This window comes from Microcebus murinus, chromosome 4, assembly GCF_040939455.1.
Source record: "Microcebus murinus isolate Inina chromosome 4, M.murinus_Inina_mat1.0, whole genome shotgun sequence".
Taxonomy (NCBI): Eukaryota; Metazoa; Chordata; class Mammalia; order Primates; family Cheirogaleidae; genus Microcebus; species Microcebus murinus.
Genome location: NC_134107.1, coordinates 8,021,120 through 8,037,874, shown reverse-complemented (window position 1 = coordinate 8,037,874; position 16,755 = coordinate 8,021,120). Strand labels below are relative to the sequence as shown.

The window sequence follows — 16,755 nt, the reverse complement described above, 5'->3', positions numbered from 1 at the left end:
GCTGGGAGACTCTCAAAGGGCGGAACCAGATTCAACCTCGCCCCGCCCACCAGCCATCACCTGGCCCCGCCCCGTCGCCTGAGGCCCCGCCTCCCGGGGCGCCGCGGCCGGCCGCTGCTCTTTGCAGTCAGTGGAGGCGCTAGAGCGCGAGGGAGGGCGGGCCGGGGCGGGGCCGGGAGGCCGAGGAGGCGGGGCGGCGGGCCGGGGGCGACTGGGGCGGGCGGAAGGAGAGCCAGGCCGGAAGGAGGCTGCCGGCGGGCGGGAGGCAGGAGCGGGCCCGGAGCTGGTGGGCCAGAGCGGCGGCGCCGCCATGTCCGACAGCGAGAAGCTCAACCTGGACTCTATCATCGGGCGCCTGCTGGAAGGTTGGCCGGGGCGGGGAAGGTCCGCGCCTGCCGCGCCCTGGCCCCCTGCCCGGCCCGGAAGTGGCGCGCGGGCGGGCCTGCCCTTCCCGGGCCAGCTTAGACTGGGCGGGGACAGGCCGCGAGGTCCCGTGTCCACAGCCGCCCCCCCCATTCGCGGGCGCGCCTGAGAGGTCTGGGGCCCGCTCCGACATGCGAGCAGCCCCCGCTCCTGGGCCGGGGCACACGGGTTGGCCTGGCTCTTGGGTTGAAGGAGAAACCTGTGAAGACTAGCCCTGGAAGGGGTCCTGCGCGGTGAGGTTTTGGGTGGCAGGCCCTGTCTCCTCTCGAGGGTAGTTGGGGTCTTCCCTTAGGAGGTTTGAGGCGGAGATCTCGAAGGCTCAGCAGCAACAGTTACCTCCAGGCAAGGAGGAGCCCGTGAAGCCCAGGAGCCCCTAGTTACCCATGGGGTCACCTGTGACGCCCACCCTCCTGGCTGAGGGGCCAGGGTCCTGACACCCCCATTCTACCCCCAGTGCAGGGCTCACGGCCTGGAAAGAATGTACAGCTGACAGAAAATGAGATCCGTGGTCTGTGCCTCAAATCCCGGGAGATTTTCCTGAGCCAGCCCATTCTTTTGGAGCTGGAGGCACCCCTCAAGATCTGTGGTGAGCCCCCTGCCCCGGCCCCCTTGGCTTCCTGAAAGTGGCATCGGTCCCCCAACGTTTCTGGTTTCCTCTTCCTTTGAGCCCAATACTGGCTCTGGTTTCGAGTCTAGACCGTGCACCTAGCTTATGGTTCCCTGGGTCACAGGTGACATCCATGGCCAGTACTATGACCTTCTGCGGCTGTTCGAGTATGGTGGCTTCCCTCCAGAGAGCAACTACCTCTTCCTGGGGGACTATGTGGACCGGGGCAAGCAGTCTTTGGAGACTATCTGCCTGCTGCTAGCCTATAAGATCAAGTACCCTGAGAATTTCTTCCTGCTCCGTGGGAACCATGAGTGTGCCAGCATCAACCGTATCTACGGTTTCTACGATGAGTGTGAGTGGTCTGAGTGTCCAGAGGCTGCCCAGGTCCTGAACTGCACTTCTGTTCAGTGGGACCTTCACATTGGCCTGGCAGCAGCAACTTCAATATCTGAGATACTTACTGGACTGTGAGCTCTATGAGGGCAGAGCCTGGGTCAGTTCATATCTGTCTGCCCTGTGCTCCCTGGCTGGCATGGGGTCTGGTGAATGGCTGCTGACTGGAGGGCTGCCTGGGTTCTAGTGCATTCCCCCAGGACCCTGCCTGGTGACAATCCCCTCCAGTACATTTGCTGTAAGCACTCAGGATGCCTATGTGGACTGGACTCTGCTGTCCAGAAGCTGAGATAAATCAGACCCAGTCTTGGCCTGGCCCTGCTCATGGGGTGGAGGTGGGTCCCAGCCCCGAGGTTGGTCCAGGTTGGAACTTGGCTTCCTAAGTACTTCAGTGCTTTAGAACTATTGGGAGGCTGGTAGGTAGTAGGGGATTTGAGCCCTCCTTGCCTTACTTTTTCCAGCTGTATTTGAGTAGCCCCCAAAGTTCCCTGGAAGGCCTGAGACCAGGCTGGGGGTGGGCGAGGGTAGGCAGGCCTTCCACGAGCTGCTCCTTCCCCCGGGCAGGTAAGAGACGCTACAACATCAAACTGTGGAAAACCTTCACTGACTGCTTCAACTGCCTGCCCATCGCAGCCATCGTAGATGAGAAGATCTTCTGCTGCCACGGAGGTGAGGGTGGCTCTGGGGCACAGACTCAGGGAAGGCCTGGGAAGGATCCCTGGCCACATTCCCTGGGCCTTGGAAGGATGCTGTTAGCTGGAGGACACATTCCCAGTTGCCTGGAACAGCTCTCCCTTGGGTCTTTTCGTGGATGCCACTCCTTCCAGGAAGTTTCCCCCACACCCCACTGCGTCAGTCTGCACTCGCCTCCCTGTCATGGCATTCGCCATCCTGCATGGAATTTACTTGTGTCCTTTCTCCAGGCAGCTGTCCACTCCTTGAGGGCAGGGATGTCTTTGTGATTGTGTTTGGGGACTTGCAAAGCCGAAGGGAAGGCGATGGACTTCTGCCTGCCTGGGCTCTGGGGAGCCCAGGAGAGGGGTGAAGGGGTGGTGGGAAGGGTAAGGCTGATTGGCAAATGCTTCCTGGAGGAGGGAGATGCTTGTTTTAAGGCTTGTTGAGGAAGTGACTTGTCCCTGGTGCCCCTCAGGCCTGTCTCCAGACCTGCAGTCCATGGAGCAGATACGGCGCATCATGCGGCCCACAGACGTGCCTGACCAGGGCCTGCTGTGCGACCTGCTGTGGTCTGACCCCGACAAAGATGTGCAGGGCTGGGGTGAGAATGACCGTGGCGTCTCCTTTACCTTTGGAGCAGAGGTGGTTGCCAAGTTCCTGCACAAGCACGACTTGGACCTCATCTGCCGAGCGCACCAGGTGGGCTGGCGGACTCTGGTCTGGGCAGGGGTGGGGAACGCCAGGCCTGTAGTTGCGGAACTAACTGCTCCCATCCTTGTCCAGGTGGTAGAAGATGGCTATGAGTTCTTTGCCAAACGGCAGCTGGTGACACTTTTCTCAGCTCCCAACTACTGTGGCGAGTTTGACAACGCTGGTGCCATGATGAGTGTGGATGAGACCCTCATGTGCTCCTTCCAGGTGGGTGTGGGGAAGCAAGGGGCTGGCAGGTCCTGGGGCTGAGCCCCGTGAGCCTGACTGGCTTTGTCTCTTCTAGATCCTCAAGCCCGCCGACAAGAACAAGGGGAAATATGGGCAGTTCAGTGGCCTGAACCCCGGTGGCCGACCTATCACCCCACCCCGCAATTCCGCCAAATCCAAGAAATAGCCCCCGTGTGCTGCCCCTCTGCCCCAGATGATGGATTAATTGTACAGAAATGTTGCCATGGGGGGGGGTCACACGGGGCCCTAGGGCCCACCCATCATGGGGAACGTGGAGCCTTGGTGTATTTTTCTTTTTTTTAATGAATCGATAGCAGCGTCCAATCCCCCAGGGCTCCCTCCTGCCTGTGGTGGCTGCAAGCAGGATCCTGGGGCCAAGTCTGCAGCTCAGGGCAATGGCAGGCCAGATTGTGGGTCTCCAGCCTTGCTTGGCCTCAGGGCTGGCAGCCGGATCCTGGGGCAACCCATCTGGTCTCTTGAATAAAGGTCAAAGCTGGATTCTCGCCATGGCCTCTGTCTCCCTTGTTCCAAACACTGGGCCTGGCAGCCCTTCTGCACAGAGCCACTGGAGAGTGCGGGGTTGCTGGGCCCCAGAGGCTCTTAGAATTCCAAGCCAGGGATAGAGTATTGGGAATGCAAGAAAAATAGTCTGCGTCATCCACATGGGGTCCCAGGGGTTTGCGCAGCACTTGAGGAAGAAACAGGCATGATTGGCAGAAGTGAATCAGTGGGGCCAGGTTTTTTTCTTATAAAGGTGAGTCTGAGGAAGACAGGTTTCCGGCCACTCCAGCCAGGTGGTTGGAGTCTGGCCTAAGGCTCAGTGTTTTATAAGAGGTGAGGAACCTCCTGTCAGATAGTAGCTCAAGGCCAGGTGTGGGAACAGACATGATTGGTTGGGGGGTGGGGGTGATAATAGGACTCAGGCCAGGCAGCTCCACGGTGCATGGTGGGCAGCCAGGCAGGGGCTGTGGAGGGAGCAGAACCGGCTTGGCTCCAGCAAGCCCACCTCTACGACCCTCCAGGGCTGGGGCTACACCTAGTCCAGGGCCTCTGGACACAGACTTCAAGTTCTCAGTTCAGCCTTCACCCTCACTGTCTTCAGCCAGCACAGGGCTGGGGCCCTGGGGGGAGTGTACAGGGGCCAGGATGGAGCCAAAGAACAGCGAGCGGAACTGGAAAGAGAAAAGAGAGTTCTGGGGGCTGCTCCTTTCCTCACTTCCCATCCCCTGCCCCCACCTCCAGCCCCTACCTTCTTGGGTGGGGGAGTCCCAGGCACTGTACTGGGCTCAGCTTCGTCTTCCTCTGAGTGGGGGTCAGGGCTGTGGGAGAGTTGACGGACAGGTGAAAGGGAAACGGAGGGCAGCACCCGTGAGCCCTCACTGCCTACGGTGGTTTCCATGGCGATCATGTAAGAGTCAATGTCGTCATTGGCAAAGTCATCCAGGTGGGATGTGCTGCAGGCAGAAACAGTGCCAGTGAGGAAGAGGGAGAGGAGAGAGGAAGGGCCCCACCTGGGAGGGCTCAGAGGGGGATCCAGGGCCTCATGACTGCTGGTGCTCTCTCATGGTTTTATTACTTCCTGATTTGGTTGGAAAGGAGAGGATGCTGGGGTTAAGTGGTGGCTTCCTGGAGGGGGTGGGCCTGGAATCCCTTTGATCAGAGTTCAGGTAGGGGCCTAAGGGAGGCATCCTGGGGTCTACTTTAGCTCAGCTGGGGGAAGGGAGAAGCCAGTCATGTGAGCTGGGCCACTTGAGGCCCAAGCCCCCCACCTTCCCAGGGGACAGGAACTGGAGAGCACTGGCGCCCAGGGACAAGCTGGGCAGGGGGCCAGACCAAACTTCCTCTGCTTGAACGACACTGGGCCCCTCCTCCCCAACCCACCTGCCCTTCCAGCCACCTGCTTCCCCCACTCCAGGCAGCTCCCTGCTCCCAGCAGCCCTTCCCTCCTTGGCCTGGAAGGAGGCTCAGAGGGGAGGCCTCAGCCAGACAAGGAAGCCAGCAGGACCTTGGGGATGCTTCTCTAGGTGGGAGGGGTCTCAGTACAGCTGACCGTGAAGGCTGAGCCTGCAGGACTGGAAGCTGTGAGCACTGTAGAGGTGGGGGCCCAACAGGAGAGTGTGTTAGGGGGAGGGGCAGAGGCTGCAGGCTCAGGCTGGGGTGCACAGAGAGGAGGGGTGGGTAGGCAGGTGCCCTCACCTGTAATCCTGAAGCTGAGGCACTGGCTGATGGAGCTCCTGGGAGCCTAGGTCCTTGGAGTGTGGGTCAGTCTCTGAGAGTGTGGCTAAGACAAAGTGGCCATCCAGCAGAGAGTCCTTGATGGTGAAGATGGCTGGTCTGGGCAGGGGACAGGGGCCCCAAGCTAGGTCATTCCATTGAGCTCCTGGCATCCCAGGGCCTTCCCCATCCCTTGTCCCCAGACTGGGAATTACCTGCCTGGAGCATCAAAATGAATGCTAAGATTCAAGTTTGCTGACTCTGCAAAGCTCAGGAGCCCCTGGGAGGAAAGAAACAGTGGGGTGAGGCCCTGGGCTGGGGAGGGAGGACAGGACAGTGAGTGCATGGCGGGGAAGCTCACCCGAAATTCCTTGAGGCAGAAAGTAACAGCCACCCCTTCTTGGGCCTGCAGCTGCTGGAAATCCTCCTCCCCAATGCTCATCTCAGTCATCATGGCTTTGACAGTGCTGTCTGTGGGGGCAGGAACAGGAGGAACCTAGGAACCTGGGCCCCAGCCCCCTCCATGCTCAGCTCTGCTCTGTCCCAGGCCACCCTGGCTCCTCACCTGCCTCCTCCTCCTCCTGGTAGCTGCGTAGGATGACCCTGCGGCCACGGCCAATGCCCAGTGTCACTTCAGCCAGTGCAGGAGGGAAGGGCAGAACAGCCTCTCCCAGGACCCTGTGAGGAGGGCAGAGCATTACACAGAATGCCTGGTCCTGCCCAGGGCCTCTGCTCTCAGAGGACCAGAGGCAGGGTGCTGACCATGCACGTGCATGCGCCTTGCATGCCCTGGGAAGGTGAGGACAGAATGAGCAGGATGTGGTCCCGGCTCTGTCAGAAGTTCCCAGGGTGTGAGAGAAGGGATAAGGCAGACAAGAGGACAAGAACAGAGCCCAGAGCAGGCAGCAAGGAGGACAGGCTGGCTAAACCTAGCCACACAGAGTTGGAACACCACACTCACGCTATCCCTACAAACTGAGCCTTCAGAAAGAGTCTTTGTCTTCTAAGGATACACACTGCTATAAAGAGGAAGTGACTGGAATTTGCCTCAAGTTAATTGCAGACAAGAGCTGGCAACTACTTTTATACGTATTTGAAACTGTCCATAAGAAAAAGAAACAATTACTCATTTAAAAAAAAAAATAGAGGAAGTGAGTGAGTGAAAAAAAACAACACTGCAGACCAAGGTGATAGCCTCTCCTCTTTCACTACCCAAGAGAGTCCTGAGCAGTGTTAGCTCAACAGAACCTGGAGAAACATGCCAGGACCCAAAGGGACTTTCAGTCACCATGAGAAATGAACAGGAACTCAGGCTACTTGAATGCAGCGTCCAGCATGGGGCAGGGCGAGAGCCCCCTCTTCTCTGAGCTGGTCCTTGCCAGGGGCCCTTGCTTCCACTGGAGTCCCCATTTCCCCGGCCCTGGACAGCCCTGTGCTCTGACTGCCCAGTGTATCCCCCAAGGCTGAGTGTTCAGGCAGCCTTCCTGGTGTATGACACCCCCACCCAGCCTCCTGCCTTGGCCTGGGGACTCCTCAAATCTGGATCGCAGGAGGTTAGGAAGAGAGGCTGCCCATGGATGGGCAACACCTCTAGAAGGATGGCCAGGCTGGATTTTGAACCTTTAAGCCACAAGGTTAAGGACAGACCTTCAAGGTTACTCAGGCCACACAAGAAATCTGATGGCAGGTCAGGGATGTGCTCTCTAGAAGAGGAATTAAAATGGGTGTGATTGGCCAGAAAGCCAGCCAGACTTTGAGATGGAAATTACAGGGTCATAAAGACAAGGAGAATGGAACAAGAGGGCACTGCCCTCATCCTTGCCAGCCTCTGCCACTAAAGAGCCAAACAAGGACCTGAGCACACACTGGGATGTATGATGTCTTTGAGGTTCACAGAAACTCCGTAGGGAAAATGGGGGAGATGCTTTCCTAAATTGGCCCTTGAGGCCCCAAGTAAGGAAGAGAGAGACCCAGGGCTGAGCTTGTCACTGGGGTGTGCTCACCGTGCTGGGGCGCGAAGCATGTGGGGGCACGAGGCTGGGTCAAAGACGGCCTGCAGGGACTCGCAGTCCTGGAAGGACAGGTTGTGAGTCTTCCTCACCCCTGGATGGGCAGACAGGGTCTCAGTGGGCCTCAGTGATCTCCCTCAACTTAGGGACCCTCTGGTTGATGAGCTGCCCACTCACCATACTTGCAGTGCAGCTGGACCACCAGGCAGCTGCTCCTGCCATTCAGGGAAATGCAGCATTTTTCCACAGTCTTCTCCAGCATCGCCAGCGAGCGGAAGACGGACAGGAAGGACTGAGTAGGGGAAGACATATCAGCCCAGCACTGTGCCTCCACCAGCCAGCTCTCACATTCCATGTAGGCCTCGGCCCATCATGTAACACTGAGAAAGGGGCTCCCATGACATACTTCCTAGCCTTGTTTATGCTCTTCCCTCTGCCTGAAATGCTTCAAAAGACTGCTTACCTTTTATGACAACCTGAATGTCCCCACCCTCTTATGTCCCTCTGTGGATGTCTTTACTATGCCCCTCCATGCATTTTAATTTTTTTGACATAAGGTCTAGCTCTGTCGCCAGGGCTAGAATATAGCGGTGTCATCATAGTTCACTGCAACCTCAAACTCCTGGGTCCAAGCGATCCTCCTGCCTCAGCCTCCCAAGGAGCTGGAACTACAGATGCATGCACCATGCCTGGCTAATTTTTTACGTTTTGTAGGGACAGGGTCTTGCTATGTTGCTCAGGCTGATCTCAAACTCCCAGCCTCAATTGATCCTTCTCCCTTCCAGTGTCGGGATTATAGGCGTAAGCCACTGTGCCCAGTCCCTCACTGCATTTTGCATGGGATTGCTCCTGCATGTCTCTCTTCCCCATTAGGATCTGCTGTGTGCCCCAGAGCAGAGGCACAGCTGGTGGAGGTTCCTCAGTTGGGACAGTGCCACTGCTGAGGAAAGGGTCTCACCTTCATCAGGATCTTACAGCGCAGCAGGTCCTGACCAGGGGTGATGGCCTGGTACTGCTGGAAGAAGAGCGGGGCCAACACGAAGCAGGCATAGGCAGAGCGGGAGGAGTTCACGGTCCGGAGGGAGAGCTGGGCCATGAAAAGCAGAAAAGCAGGGACAGGGATGTGGTGTGGGGGCACAGCCCTGCAGCCTGCATTTGCTTGCACACTTGCCCTAACGTCCTCCCGCTCCACCAACACCTGGTGAAACCCTCCTCCTTGGAGTCAGCTAGTATCTTCTCATGAATTCTGCAGTCTCAGCACTGCTCCCACCGTCAAGGGTCCGCACACTCTGCCCTTCCCCCTAGTTATCCTTAAGTCCACGCCACCCCACTGCCTTCAATTCACACACCGGTCTGGGAAGATCACAAGGCCCAAGCTGATGTCCCACAACTGGGGAGGAAACTGAAACTCAGCAGACAAATCTGCCCACAGTTACACTGCCTGCTGGAAGCGAGACTTGAGTCCAGGTTACTGGCTCCCGGTTGGCATCCCACCCCTCATACCCCAGCCCCTCACCCCGTCTTCCAAGGGTTCCAGGTAGAGCTCGTCCCCGATACGGGACAGGGCGTGGACGGCCTTGCCGAGCACTGCGGGGAGAGCAGAAAAGGGGTCAGGCTGGAGCCTCGGGCCGGCTCACATGTCCCCGCCACCAGGCCGACGCAAACTCACCCTTCACGTTGCCGCCCGTGACCAGGCACTTCATGCTGGCGCCGCTCCGAACCGGGCCTAGCCTGCGACCGGGCCGAGGCAGGCGGCTGGCCCGCGACAAGTAGCCCCAGCCGGTCGCGGCGGCCGCCGGACCCGGTTCCCTTAGCGCGCGTTGCCCCTGGCCGCCCCGCCCCCGCCTGTCTATTGGTCCACACACCGGCGCCTCCGTCACGTGAGAAAAACGCTCACAGACCCGCTGTCAGGTGACCGAGTCCGTTTCCGGGGCTGGGCCCCTATCACGCGACTCGGGCGCGCTTGCGGTTCGCTTCTGGCTCTCCAGTCCTGCCGCTGACCCTCCCGCGCCCCGGGTGCTGGGCCGCTCGGCCGGGCGCGCGGCGGCTGCGCACCGCAACGCGAAGAGCAGTGAGGACGCAGCCCCAGGGCTCGAGGCGCCTGGTGCAGTGGACCGAGCACTGGGCTCGGAGTCGGAGATGTAGGGGCAAGCCCTCCTGGTCACTAACTTAGAACACGTTTCTGGACGTCTGTACGGGGATACAGGGTAGAAGCAAGACCGTCCGCACCCAGTCCGGGCTGGGGACTCGGACACAAGCAGCAGTCACCAGCTGTAAAAAGAAGTCAAAGCAACTTGCTGCAGGAGCCAAGGGTGGAAGGTGGCTTGTTCGTTCTGGCTTTGAGGATCCTTTATTGGTTCTCTTCATTGATATTTGAAGGAAGAAGAAAAGGTTCTTCAGGCAGAAAGGGGTAGAAGGCAGAGGGAAGAGCAAGAGTAAAGGCTTAGCGGTGCGTGGGCTCTGCGCCCCTGGGGAGGGGAGGGGGCTGCCAGATGCCGAGGGGCACTACTAGGAAGCGCTGGAAAAGTTTTAGAACGGTAGATTGAGGGTAGTTCGCGGTTATGTGCATTTTTATAAGACCCCAGACTGTGTGAAAGAAAGGGGTTCCTCAGTGGATCTTCCCCTTACCCTGGGCCCCAAGTCCCACGTGTGAAAGTGGAAGGACTCGCTGACCCCTCGTTCTCCACAGTACCAAGGCTCTGTGGTTCTTTTTTTTTTTTTTTTTTTTTTTTGAGACAGAGTCTCGCTTTGTTGCCCAGGCTAGAGTGAGGGTCGTGGGGTCAGCCTAGCTCACAGTAACCTCAAACTCCTGGGCTCAAGTGATCCTCCTGCCTCAGCCTCCTGAGTAGCTGGGACTACAGGCATGTGCCACCATGCCCAGCTAGGTTTTTTTTCTATGTATATTAGTTGGCCAATTAATTTCTTTCTATTTATAGTAGAGACAGGGTCTCGCTCTTGCTCAGGCTGGTTTCGAACTCTTGACCTCGAGCAGGAGTTCGACCTCCACCCGCCTTGGCCTCCCAGAGTGCTAGGATTACAGGCATGAGCCACCGCGCCGGGCCTGCTCTGTGGTTCTTTGAAGTGTCCTGGGCATCCCTTCGTTCCTGTAGGGCTGGTCTGTGCGTTACTCTGGTCTTCAGTAGTGCAGAGGATAGATTTGTCCCTGAGCCCCTTGCCCTCCAGCCTCATTTAAAAAAAATTATTTACCCCCATAATATGCCGAAATAAAAAAAAAAAAAAGTGGAAAAAAAAATTATTGGCCAGGCGCTGTGGCTCACGCCTGTAATCCTAGCACTCTGGGAGGCCGAGGCGGGCAGATTGCTCGAGGTCAGGAGTTCGAAACCAGCCTAAGCAAGAGCGAGACCCGTCTCTACTATAAATAGAAAGAAATTAAGTGGCCAACTAATATATATAGAAAAAATTAGCCCGGCATGGTGGTGCATGCCTGTAGTCCCAGCTACCTGGTAGGCTGAGGCAGAAGGATTGCTTGAGTCCAGGAGATTGAGGTTGCTGTGAGCTAGGCTAATGCCATGGCACTCACTCTAGCCTGGGTAACAAAGCAAGACTCTGTCTCAAAACAAAAAAGCAAACAAATAAAAAAAATTATTGATGCATCATAATTGTACATATCGATGGGGTACATGTGATTGTGTCATGCCTCTCTCTTGTTTACATGCTTCAGTGGTTGCCATAAAATCCAAACTCTACCCTGAACCTGTAGGAGCCCCTCCACCCATCTCCTCCCCTGATAGCCTGTTGTACCTGCCACTTGCTCTCCCATCTAGGGATCTTTGCACGGTCTTCCCACTTCTCACATGGTGGCTCTTCTCTCCTTCAGGGGTCAGCTGCAGTTGCCCTTCCTCAGCTAGGCCTTCTCTGCCCCCACCCCACCCTGTGGTCTCTGGCTGGGCCCTTGCCCTGTTTTAGTAGCAGCGCTTACCACAACTCCGCATTATCTCCTGCATGTGTTTACTTGCTTTTGATCTCCTCCCCCGCCCATGGAAATCAGTAAAGCCTTCCCAGCTCCTCCACCTCTGTCCCACACTCATTACCTGAGCATCCCAGCTGGGACAGGAGACAGAAGCATAACTCCCTAGAATAGGCAACGGAGGGGAAGGCTGCAAAGATTCACATGTTTCTGCCCCTGACCCCTATATGCTATAGGGTCCTATGGCCTTGAGGTCCTTGGAGCAAGGCCCTAGGCAGGGGGGAAGGGAGATGGAATTTCCTTGGGCCACTTCATGAGTCTTCAGTCACCCTCCTATCCCCGCGCCAAAAGTCAGAAACCATCTGAACCTTCTGCAGGGCTTAGAAAACAGAAAATGGGCTGGACGCGGTGGCTCACGCCTGTAATCCTAGCACGCTGGGAGGCCGAGGTGGGCGTATTGCTCAAGGTCAGGAGTTCAAAACCAGGCTGAGCAAGAGCAAGACTCTGTCTCTATTAAAAATAGAAAGAAATTCATTGGCCAACTAAAAATATATAGAAAAAAGAATTAGCCGGGCATGGTGGCGCATGCTTGTAGTCCCAGCTACCCGGGAGGCTGAGGCAGAAGTATCACTTGAGCCCAGGAGTTTGAGGTTGCTGTGAGCTAGGCTGATGCCACGGCACTCTAGCCCAGGCAACCGAAATGAGACTCTATCTCAAAAAAAAAGAAAACAGAAAATGGCCTGGAGCTGGGAGTCAGGAGACCTGGGTTTCACGTCTGGGATCCAACACCGACTTGCTGTGTGATGTTGTATAAGTCCCTCCCTGTCTTGAGCTGTTTCTTCATCTGTACAATGTGATGGAGAGGGCCATGGGGGGAGCACACTGAGGTCCCTTCCAACCATGACGTGCTGGGATTCTGAAGGAGCCCTGCAGCTTCTCTGTCCCCTTCATCTGCCTGCAGTGGGGGAGAGAAGCAATAATCAGTTGGCTGTCCTGCTTGCCCTCTCCCTGTCTGCTGGGCTGTGGGGCTGGAGGGAGCTTTCCAGTGCGAGGCGGAGAAGCTTCCCCAGGCTTGCAGCTGGCATATCACTAGTGCTCTTCTGGTCCATTGGGCAATAAGGAGCTCGGAGCCACCAGGAACCCTTTGTGTTGGGTGAGGGATGGGTATAGGGACCCAAAGAGAATTTGGAGACTTGGGTGTAGCTCCAGCCCCACTCATAAATGGCCTCAAGCAAGTCCAGGTTCCTCTCTGGGCCTGTTTCTTCCTCAATAAAATGAAGGTGTTGGGTGAGATGCTCTCTCAGGATTCTTTCAAACCCCAAATTTTTACAGTCTTTGCCATATCCCACAGTAGAGGTGGCCTTCTGTGAGTAGGTAGGCATGCAAGTATGTGTTAATGTGTGCATGTGGGGAAGGTGTAGCAGATACGGAATAGAAGAAGGGAAATTGTTGGGAAATTTCTTCTCTTCAACTACCACTTCTCACCCAGCTGATTAGGTTTGAAGTAGCAGGCAGTCCAAAGCTTGAGATCTTGGTATGCAGTAATTCATTCATTCAACATATTTTGGGTGCACTTTTCCACAGGACAAAAATCCCTCTTCTCGTGGGGCTTCTGCCCTGGTGTAGAGAGACAGACAACAAAATAAACAAGTCAGTCACATCGTATGCTAGAAGGTGGTGGCTGTTGCAGAGAAAAAGAAAGCCCTGAAAGGGGGAGAAGAGTGTCAGGAGAGAAGATCTTCAGTGCTAAATAGCCTGGCCAGGCTGGCTTCGCTGAGAATTGGCTATTTGAGCAAAGACCTGAGGGAGTGAGCCCTGCAGACAGCTGGGGACAAGCACTCTGAGGGAATGGCCAATGCCAAAGCTCTGAGCAGAAGTTTGGGCCAAGTCAAGGTCCCTGAGCTGGGGAGGGCTACAATCTAGTCGGGGGAAACTGACATCAGTCAAAGAATCACCAAAGTAAATGTGAAATTACACCTTTGAAAGGGGCAGGAATGGTGATGACATGGGCTATAAGAGCATGTCACTGGGCACACCTGGTCCGGGGTATCAGAGAGGGCTTCCTGGAAGAAGGAACAGTCTGAGAGAGGTGAGGCATGGGGAACAAGTTAACCAAAAAAGTGCATTCGCTGAGAAGTCATTGGTGAGGATGATTTGCCAGGCACTGCTCTGTCCTACCACAGATGTCCCCTGCAGCCCTCCTTATAGACACAAGAGCAAAGGCAGGATGACTCATGGGTGGCATTTTGCCAGATTGGGATAACCAATAGGTAGAAGGGCAGAGGAGTTTAGGGCTTGGGAGTTCACCCTGGTCCATCTGGATCCAGTCTGTGCACAGGCAGAAAGCGGTACAGCGTGGTTACTCTGGGCTAACCCAGCGGGCGTGGCAGCTCTGAGTTGCTGGGTGCTAAGCTGGGGGAGCACCATTTGGCCTGCTTGTGATGAGTTTGTGGCATGCCAGGTGTTGCCACCCCCTGCTGAGCTCTGCCCATGCCTTTCCCATTCCCTGGCATTTCTCCCAGCAATCAGAACACTGTTTGGCACTCAATAGTGGTTTAACAAGTCTGTGTTGAATGACTGAAGAGTAGAGGATTCAGAGAGGTCACAAGACTTGAACCCAGGTTGTCTGTTGAGGTTGAGAATGTGTTTCTAGGTGCCAGACTGCCTACATCTGAATCCTGGCTTTATCACTTAACAAGTTGTGTGAAAATGGACAAATTGCTTATGTTCTCCAAGCCTCAGTTCCCTAATCTGTAAATTGGGGGTAACTTCAGTCTCTGCCTCAAAGGGCTATTGTGGGGATTGATTTAGTTAATGTTTATGAAGCTCTTAGAATCTGCTGTTAGCATTGCTATTCTTATGGTTGCTGTGTTCTGCCACCTCCCTCTCTGGTGTGTGTCCTCACAGTATCGTAGGGTCAAGACTAGAGACGAGTCATCGCCCTAGATGAAGCCAGGGCAAGTCCACACTAGGAACCCAGGAGCAAGTATCTTCAAAGAAATATCACAGAGAATAGGTCTGGAGCCCAGACATTAGGAAATTTTCTGAGGCCTCTTGGGTAGGGGCAGAAGAGTCAAACCAGGGGGAAGAGGCTCAGGAGGAAGGCTGCTGCTGCTTCTAGCTGTGCCACGTGCTGGCCACACGACTCTGGGCCCTCAGTGTCCTCTGCCTCCCAAGAAGAGTTTGGGTCTTTGCCTGCCTTGCAAGCTGCTGGATGCTGGCATGAGATAATGGACGTCCCCACACTGCCAGGCACTGTGCACAAACCGGGGATCAGGTTTTTTAAGTCTGCAGGGCTGGAGGTGGAGAGGAGATGGGATGGAAATTTTTAAACCCACAGTGGGGATGAGAAGGGGGAAGCTCAGGCTTGTTCACCAAAACCTGGCATTCTGGAGTTACAGGGCCCCCTTGGAGCGCAAGTGAGGTAAGTTTAGGACAAATCAAAGGCAGTGTACTTCACCCAGCAGGGGAGGATGCCGATGGAACTCATTACCCCAAGATGTGGTCTTGGCTGGAAATATAAATAGCTTCACAAAAGGTTTAGATAAATCCATGGATGACAGCTCCATTCATGGGTTAGAAGGGGAAGGAGGCTGTTTGGGGCCTGTTGTCCCCCCCAACCCCTGCACCGGGACGACATCAGGGATGTGACCTGGCCTCCCTAAATGATCCTTTTGCACCCCTGTTGGAGGCAGGCTGCAGGCTGCACGGGCTCTAGGAGGCAATGCTGTGTCCCTATAAGCTGGAGCCTGGCCTGAGTCCTGGGCCCTTTCCTCCCCCTCCCCCATACTCCCTATTTACTGTGTGGGGGAGAGGCCACCACCAGCTTTGGGGAAAGCATCCTGGCTGCGCCGTCCCCTGAGGGACCAGCAGAGGGAGACAGACACCGCATCCTGTCTCAGTTCGCAGAACAGACGTGGGGCTGATGGGCCTTGGGCAGGGTCAGGCAAGCCTCTGTGGGTGCCGGCTTCGTGCCATGTTGCGTAGGGGCCCACATGGTGAAGACAGTCTGCTTGGCTGGGGTGGGCTTACTACAGGGGAGATGGGGTGAGGAAGGAGATTTCAGGGAACTAACTAGTCGCAGGGTGTGGAGGGGGCTGCTAATTAAGAGCAGGGTGGCTCTGGAGCCAGGCTGCCTGCCTGTGTGATGCTGGGCAAGTTATGTAACTCTGTGGCCTCAGTTTCCCCCTGGTACAATGAAAAGTTCAACAGCACCCTGCTTTCAGGACTATGTGAGACTATCTGTGTGCTGTATTTAAGTGTTCCATTGCCGTGCCAGGCAATTAGTAAGTGCTCAGTAAACAGTAGCTATATCCTACATGGGCAGGAGACAGAAGTCTCTTCAGTCTCCTTGGAGCTCTGCAGCGCACAGAGCCCTTTTGCTGCATGGTCTCACCGCAGCCTCACCACTGCGCTAGAAGCCTGGCAAGGCCGAGAGGCCATCTTGTGAGTGCTAGCGCTGGGCTTTCTGATGCTAGAGAATCCAGGGATCATTCCAGGTTCGCTACAGAGCTGGAGGCTGGAGGCAACCTGCCTCAGTGCCCTGGTTTGCACTGAGCCTCCTGGCACATCCCTGGTGGGTATTGAAGTCACCTTGCCCTCTGTCTCAGCAGACCACAAGCCCCTGGCGGGCAAGCTGTGTGTCTCTGTAGGGCCACACTGTTCAGCAAGGCATTTATAGTATATATAGTAGGGGCTTCAGTAGGCTTTGGGAAGTTATTGTACCCCATAGGTCCGAACGCCAGCTCCTCCCCAGCCTCTGTACTGGTTCCAGTCCAGGTGTGGCCCTCTTTTTGTCCCTTGAATTCTCCCTGCCCCCTCTGTGACATCTTTCCTAACATCTCCTCCCTCCTCTGACCTTTTTCTTCTCTGTACTATAGGTCTTTGTATACCTTCTTAAGTTCCTATTTCTTTCTTTCTTTCTTTTTTTTTTTTGAGACAGAGTCTCACTTTGTTGTCCAGGCTACAGTGAGTGCCGTGGCATCAGCCTAGCTCACAGCAACCTCAAACTCCTGGGCTCAAGCAATCCTCCTGCCTCAGCCTCCCGAGTAGCTGGGATTACAGGCATGCGCCACCATGCCCAGCTAATTTTTTCTATATATATTTTTAGTTGGCCAATTAATTTCTTTCTATTTATAGTAGAGGTGGGGTCTCACTCTTGCTCAGGTTGGTTTCAAACTCCTGAGCTCAAACAATCTGCCTGCCTCGGCCTCCCAGAGTGCTAGGATTACAGGCGTGAGCCACTGCACCCGGCCTTAAATTCCTATTTCATTTGACACATTTTGCAAGGGTCAAAGGCTGAAACCGAAATTAAGGACTACAGGGTAGACCTCAGAAAGATGCCTGTGGGTGCTGGGGAGTGGGTGAACTCTTCACAGACCCAGGCCACCCATGTCTTCTGGACACCCTGAAGGCCTAGCACGGGGCTGGCACACGGTTGGCTCCTTTCCTCCCTTCTGAGCCAGCTGTACCCTGAGATCCCACCCTTCCCACCTCTAGCCCTTCTTCACTGCTACAAGAATGCTGCCTGGGATACAAGGTCAAATCCTCAGGAGTTGTTTATT

General features: G+C 55.7%; 2 protein-coding genes across 3 annotated transcripts; one reads left to right on the top strand and one right to left on the bottom strand.

The window, feature by feature from the left end:
- Nucleotides 1-201: 201 nt before the first annotated feature.
- PPP1CA (protein phosphatase 1 catalytic subunit alpha) lies at nucleotides 202-3,543 on the top strand. Of its 2 annotated transcripts, none has more exons than XM_012757548.3 (7): nucleotides 202-365; nucleotides 878-1,009; nucleotides 1,155-1,385; nucleotides 1,991-2,095; nucleotides 2,577-2,800; nucleotides 2,885-3,019; nucleotides 3,096-3,543. In XM_012757548.3, the coding sequence occupies exons 1-7, from the start codon at nucleotides 311-313 to the stop codon at nucleotides 3,204-3,206; spliced, it is 993 nt and encodes a 330-aa protein (XP_012613002.1). In that variant the 5' UTR covers nucleotides 202-310; the 3' UTR covers nucleotides 3,207-3,543. The 2 variants fall into 2 exon arrangements, with proteins under 2 accessions (XP_012613002.1, XP_075857790.1); XM_076001675.1 differs by lacking the exon at nucleotides 202-365 and adding an exon at nucleotides 513-656.
- RAD9A (RAD9 checkpoint clamp component A) lies at nucleotides 3,324-9,173 on the bottom strand. Its single transcript, XM_012757547.3, has 11 exons — nucleotides 8,933-9,173; nucleotides 8,780-8,850; nucleotides 8,222-8,350; nucleotides 7,441-7,555; nucleotides 7,258-7,357; nucleotides 5,820-5,932; nucleotides 5,616-5,725; nucleotides 5,470-5,534; nucleotides 5,237-5,374; nucleotides 4,290-4,494; nucleotides 3,324-4,212 (listed from the first exon to the last, which is right to left on the bottom strand). Exons 1-11 carry the CDS (start codon nucleotides 8,964-8,966, stop codon nucleotides 4,117-4,119), a joined length of 1,176 nt encoding a protein of 391 aa, XP_012613001.1. The 5' UTR covers nucleotides 8,967-9,173; the 3' UTR covers nucleotides 3,324-4,116.
- Nucleotides 9,174-16,755: the final 7,582 nt, after the last annotated feature.

Coding starts and splice junctions, on each gene's coding strand:
- PPP1CA (XM_012757548.3), top strand. CDS start 311: ATGTCCGACAGCGAGAAGCTCAACCTGGACTCTATCATCGGGCGCCTG. Junction 1,010..1,154: donor GGCACCCCTCAAGATCTGTG/GTGAGCCCCCTG, acceptor CCTGGGTCACAG/GTGACATCCATGGCCAGTAC. Junction 2,801..2,884: donor TCATCTGCCGAGCGCACCAG/GTGGGCTGGCGG, acceptor ATCCTTGTCCAG/GTGGTAGAAGATGGCTATGA.
- RAD9A (XM_012757547.3), bottom strand. CDS start 8,966: ATGAAGTGCCTGGTCACGGGCGGCAACGTGAAGG. Junction 5,933..7,257: donor ATGCTTCGCGCCCCAGCACG/GTGAGCACACCC, acceptor CCCTCCTCACAG/GGTCCTGGGAGAGGCTGTTC. Junction 5,726..5,819: donor CCAGGAGGAGGAGGAGGCAG/GTGAGGAGCCAG, acceptor CTGCCCCCACAG/ACAGCACTGTCAAAGCCATG.